A 6027-nucleotide genomic window follows, 5' to 3' on the forward strand; every position below is an offset into this window, starting at 1 on the left:
TATATATATGTCACACATGCTTCCTGACTCACTCCGTTGCTGTTCCAGCTCTTGCACACTTTATAAACAAAGAGAAAGCTGCCGGCATTATCAAAGCTGTACCTGGAAAGCAGGCTGAGCTTATTTCTGAGACCTCCGAAGCGAACATCATGGTTGAGTGGTACAAAGATGGCAAAGCCATCCGCCACACCAGAAAGTTCACCATGGAAGACAAAGGGAAGTCGCACAAGCTCCTAGTCTCCGCTGTAACGAAAGAAGATGAGGGAACATACAAGTGCAAGGTCGGAGAGGACACGCTAGTCTTCGATTTAAAAGTCTCGGGTAAGTTCATGAGCTAACTGGGGGCAGGCTTTGTGTTGGCTATGTAGGCAGTGGATCATCGGACTCAAATGTTGCGTCCCTAAGTTATTAGCTTCGCGGCATAGGTGGCTTGCCTTGTTCGTGTATCATACCCGTCACAATAACCCCTTATTATGGTCTCCAAGCACTTCATCATAGCTAGTAAGCAACAATGGTAGTGATTGTCACCGCATCCAGGTCATTATTGAATGACTAGAATTGCCCCCAACACTTTAGGTAGGTTTAGGTCTGGTCTAGGCCTGGATCTGGTAGCTCAGTCTTGTCTGTACTGATGGCCTTAGGGACATTCACACCTGAAGAAAGACAACGAGAGTCTTGTGCTAGAGCCCAGCCACAAGAGCAGGGGCTGCAGGGACCGCCAGGACCCCTGACATGCTCATGGGAGTGGGAAATGCAGGAGAGAAAACTCAGCCTGTTGGAGAATATCTCATTTCTTGATTGAAAAGCGCTCTCCTTTATGTGAGAACAGGTGTGACTAAAGCTGCTGTGGGTGAGAACCAGGTTAAATGCGATAGAAACATGGGGGCGCAGGTAGGAACAGGAAGGGTTTTGGCAGAGCCAGATGGGAGCAGCATTAAAAAAGACATAGCCCCATTTGGGGTTTTATTTGGGGGTAGTTTCCAAGAAATCTGCCTCTCTTTTGATTCAAGTGTGAACCCTGAGGTTGACATTATATGCAAGTCTGAGAGTGTCCTGATTTCCATGGGAGGTAGGTACCTTGCACTATGCCGAAAGCCCAGTACATTCCCCGAGGCCAAATCATGGAGAGAAATTCCTGTAGCTAATAGCATGTAGCTCAGAGTACCTGGTACTTTGACATAGTAAGTATTGTTCTGTGAAATGGGGCTATTTCAGTTCCTATGAGTTACTGGGGACTTCTCTTCTGCATTGGGTTCAGTGATTTTGATCTGAGTTTCATCTTCCCCTGACTCCCGAAACCCAAACCAAAGCTCAGCGGAAACCACAGACTTTCATGTAGTCGAGGGGCAAAACTGCTGAATTTCACATTTTTTCTATGAGAAGCCAAAGGCAAGACGCTCAAGCAAGAAAACTCCCGTTGACCTTATGCTTGTGCATCTCAGTGATTCAGGCTGCTAACAAAACCCTAAATCAGATGAGTCTCGCTTGGTTTTAGATTTCACCAAAAATATTTCCTGACCACTAACCACACTTGCAAACTATAGCCTGGGATTAGGACTAGAAAATAAATTGCCATTGTGGGCATAAGGATTTTTCATATACCTGTTAATGGCAGGACTCCAGCAAGGCTGTTAGCCCATAATCAACTAATTCTTTTAAAAATAGACTGTTCCTAATAGCTTTTAGTTTGTAACAGAAATGCTTGTCCCCTGATGCAGCAGAAGCATGTGGCTGGGTGCAGTATATCTGTTGTCCTTGGGACACTTGGGGATAGAAAACAACAGGTGCTGCAGACCAAAATGCAACACTCAGCTTAGGTTGCTTATAACTGACAGCCGTCAGCTTGCTCTGCGGCGATTGAGTCCAAGGTATGAGTTGAGCATGAGATGGGAGGCTGTAACCTATGAGGTTGTTCCCAGTTTATTGGAGAGGTGCCTATGCACTCTGCTCAGTGCCACTTTAACCTTCACTGGTAACTCTGGAGAGGTTCATCGATGTTGGGAGATATGATCCATGCAACTGAAACATGGTGAGACACCTTTGCCGAAGAGGCTTTACGATCTAATTACCTTGGACCAAATTCTGCTTTCAGCTACGCCTATATATAGCCCCGCTGGAGTCAACCACATTGACCGGGCTGCCTGTACTAATGCCCTTTCCAAATTAAGTGAAATTCTGCTCTCACTTGGAGATGCACAGCTCCAGTCGACAGGAGTACTGTCCCTATCTGAGGACAAATTTCAGGAAGTAAATGGGGTAGGAACTGATCTAAATATATGGCAAACATAGTAGGACTGATTCTCTTCTCATGCCTGATTAATAAAAATACAACTTTTTGGACTTCCTAGATTGTAGTTGCTATGGTGAGGAGGCATCCCATGATGATCAGGCTACTGAATTGAATCAGGTGATTCCTACATTGAGTCCAGCAACTAGATCTCTTTCAGAAATATCCAGCTTTGATATAAAGCTTCAAGGGATCTCCATCTTACCACATCCCGAAGCGGCTGTGTTTCAACTCTTGATTATGCTTGCTATTAATTTAAAGCACAACAGAGCCATAAGGGAGTATTTAAAAGGAGAATTTTATTTTTTATTGTACTATGTTTCTGTATTGGCCGGGAAGCATGTGAAGCTTTATGCTGTACTTTTGCAGGGGAATCCAGAACAATATTCTCTCTGATTTGACCCTGCTTGGATTTGGCCTTCCTGATTCTCACTTTAGGTTTTAGGCTTAAACAGACCCCAAAACCCCAGGCCAAATTCATTGAAACTTTGGGAACAGTGGTAGCCTTAGGGTTGTTGGGGTCCTGGGCAAGCAAGTCATTTGGGGCCCCTTAGAGGCTTAATATGGATGGCCTATAAGCAAGCCAGACATTTTTTATTTCAAATTCACTTTGCCCTTCCCGTGAAACTGCAAAGAAAGTATCTTCACACAATATTGATAATACAAATATTCAGTGTAATTCATTTTTATTTTTATTCAGTGTGGGGCCCCGGGTGGTGGCCCAGCTTGCCCTCCCCTAAGGCCACTACTGCATAAATACATCCAGATTCACTTGCAGTGCAACTCGCTTTTCAGCTCACATGAAAGTGGGCCCAATTCCAGTGAAAACCTTTGTGAAACATAAGAAAACTTGCAAGAAATTTGTGTGGAGGGTTAAGTCTGTCACATCCTGAGACCCGTCACGTGTTGTGTGGTTCCAGCTAGGTCTAGGTGTAGGCTGCAAACCCAGCGAGACGCATTCATGGAGTTACATAGTGATGAATAAGTTTGTCTTTAAATGCAAACTCAACACCGCTTAAGAAGCTCAGTGCATTTTTCTGTATTTTCTATATTCTTTTACCACCCGACTTCTCAGAATCATTGCAGAAACCATAACCATGTTTATTAGTCCAAAACAAGCAAATACTATTTGTATTAAAGGAGAAGGCCTTGATTCAGCAAATGCCTACACGCGTGGGGTTGTTTACTCAGGCCAGTAGTCCCAATAGGTTCAGTGGGGCTTTGCATGCGAGTAATGCTACCCAGATGCATAAATGTTGGAGAACAGGGGCATAGCTAGGAAAATGTGGGAGAACCTCTGTACATCGGAGTCTTTTTCGGTTAGCGCGTGTGCCAGACTCTGTATATGGATAGCTGCAAGCACGCATCCATCACAGTCCAGTGGATCTCTGTGGTTGGATGTTTTTGTCCTTGGGACCTGTAGCACATCGATACGGACATTTATCATTTGAGCTTACAGAGAAATCCCACTAGTTGGCTGGTATCCTCTCTAGCCCTGGCATCATAGGAGACTGAGGCACAAGCATGTTACACGTATGATTTCTTCCCAGGGTGGAGCCTAGCCCCTACATATCAGCAGCAATGGAAGAATACCAGGGTACCACTGGATCTGACTTGCATCATTCTGGGTAATAAGGGGCATGCACTGTTTCTCCTCCTTCTTCTTTAGATGAAGCTGTTAAGTTTGTCAGGAAGCCTACAGCCACCCCCGAAATTTCCGTCCGTCCTTCTGAGAGCCTGGAGCTGGCGTGTGAAGTGTCGGTGGCAAGCGGAGCTGTGGTGTGGAGGAAGGATCACGCTGAGATGAAGCAGGACCAGAGAACGGCCATCACCGCTCAGGGAACACAGCGCAAGCTCATCGTCAAGAGCGTGACCCAGCACGACCAAGGAAGCTACACCTGCGAAACCAAGGATGACAAAGTGTCGTTCCAAGTCAAAGTCAAAGGTAAATAAAGGCATGAATGTCTAGGGCAATTAAAAATCTCCATCCTGGGTACCATATTGCACGTGAAGTATATGCTGAATCCCTCTACAGTGTTAAGCAGACAAGGTTCTTTGGGTAAATCCAATATCTTTTATTAGACCAGCTCAAATAGTTGGAAAAATTCTTCTTAACAAGTTTTCGGGTGCAACCCCCCTTGTTTAGGCCAAGGAAGTGTCTGCAGATGGTCTGTGCTCTTCCTGGTTATTCAGCCAGCTTCAGATCAGCCTCTGTTTTTCGCCCGCGCAGCTGTAGCATTCACAATTCATTGCATCTACAGTAAAATAAAAGGTGGACACAAGACCACAAAGACCTGGTGGCACAATTCAGTTTGTGAAAGTAGAGGCCGCTGCAGCATGCAACGTGAAGCCCGCAGGATTAAATATAAAATGGCAGCAGAGGTAGAGAACGAAACGAAGAAGTGCAGATTGAAGGGAAAAAACCCTCGTGCAGTGAAGCTCGGGAAAGAGATGGGGAATCAAGGAGGTAGACTGACACCGAAAGGCAGACAGCTCTCGCATCATTGGTGAAGGCATTGTCTCTGGTTCAAAGAGGAGTCTGAGGCTAGATAAGGTTGGGATCTGCAAATAGGAGAGGGTGTGTGGAGGTGTCCTGGGTTTGGTGGATTGAGAGGAGCTCAAACCAGGTCCTGCAGATCTGGTATGGAGCAACACCCGGTATGTTGTCTGAAGCAAAGAAGTATTAGGGACGTATCCCATTTGTGTGTATTCAAGGACACAGTCTGAATACTGTCCTTTGCCTGAAATCCTCCGCTGGCAAACAACAGCCTTATGCTATGGGCTGTCTGCATTGCTGCTGCAGCTCCCTTGAGAGCACCACTCAGAAGTACACCTTGCCGATCAAGACATGCTCTGCACCTGCCAAACCCAGAGATGAAGTGACAAACCTCTGCCCATGTCCCTTTGTGTCATTGTCCAGCGCATTAGAGACAGAGAGCTTGTGAACAGCAGGGACAGTGCTTCCAGGGAGGCTTCCTGTCTCATTTTCATGGTGACAAGTGGAGTAGGATGGTGGGGCCATATCCCTCAGTGGTACTCAGTGTGCCAGGACAGCAATATAGGCAATATAGCTGGATAAACTATACGGTGGGAGGGCGCCTTCTGCAAATCATTGTTGCCACCTTCCTCCATAGCCATGCCCGTGCCTTGCGGGTATCACTCTGCTGCCGTTTACCTTCCTGTGTAAGCTTCAGGCTCCTTAGCCTTAGCCTACAGGTTCCTCTGGCTGCAGATGAGTAGCCTGGGCTGCTTCCCCTGGCTTGGCCTTCATCTCAGCCTCTGGCCAGCCACAGCCTGCCTGTGTCACTGCCAGCAACCACTTCCAGCTAAAAGACTTCCAGCCCCAACTGGGTCACTGTGCTATTGCAAAAGCCTCCTCCTCACTCACTGGCTCTCAGCCCTGGAAGGACCTGACCTGGCCTGTGGCTCCCACTCCTTGCCAGCCTGAGATGGCAGGAGCATTTTTGCTTATAGGGCTGCATTGACCCCATTGCCCCAGGCTTATATCCCCTGGGCTCTTCCCCTTCTCCAGGTTTTCTCCTGACCTGCCGCAGGTCTGTCCCTCCCAGTAGCTTCCTGCTGTGTCCCTGGCCAAACTATAGCGGTTACCTTGCTGCCTACCAGGCATTTCCCTGTTGCCCTATTGGTAGCCATCTAGGCGCTTGCATCCTCTGGTCTCTGGCTGCCTACTTCCCTGCAGCTAGCCCAGCTTCAGCTGTCTTCACCTGCTTAGGGCCATA

At 47.1% G+C, this 6027-nt stretch overlaps 1 protein-coding gene across 1 annotated transcript in view; it reads left to right on the plus strand.

Moving 5' to 3' along the window:
• Positions 1–6027, plus strand: part of OBSCN (obscurin, cytoskeletal calmodulin and titin-interacting RhoGEF) — a 287786-nt gene that overhangs the window by 46828 nt on the left and 234931 nt on the right. Inside the window, exons 9-10 of the mRNA XM_019507926.1 lie at positions 49–321; positions 3957–4232. Coding sequence (XP_019363471.1) covers positions 49–321; positions 3957–4232 — 549 coding nt within the window. The remainder of the gene's footprint in view (positions 1–48; positions 322–3956; positions 4233–6027) is intronic.

The sequence above is a fragment of the Gavialis gangeticus genome, unplaced genomic scaffold, assembly GCF_001723915.1.
Source record: "Gavialis gangeticus isolate Ggan-Ray unplaced genomic scaffold, GavGan_comp1, whole genome shotgun sequence".
In the NCBI taxonomy this organism is placed as follows: Eukaryota; Metazoa; Chordata; order Crocodylia; family Gavialidae; genus Gavialis; species Gavialis gangeticus.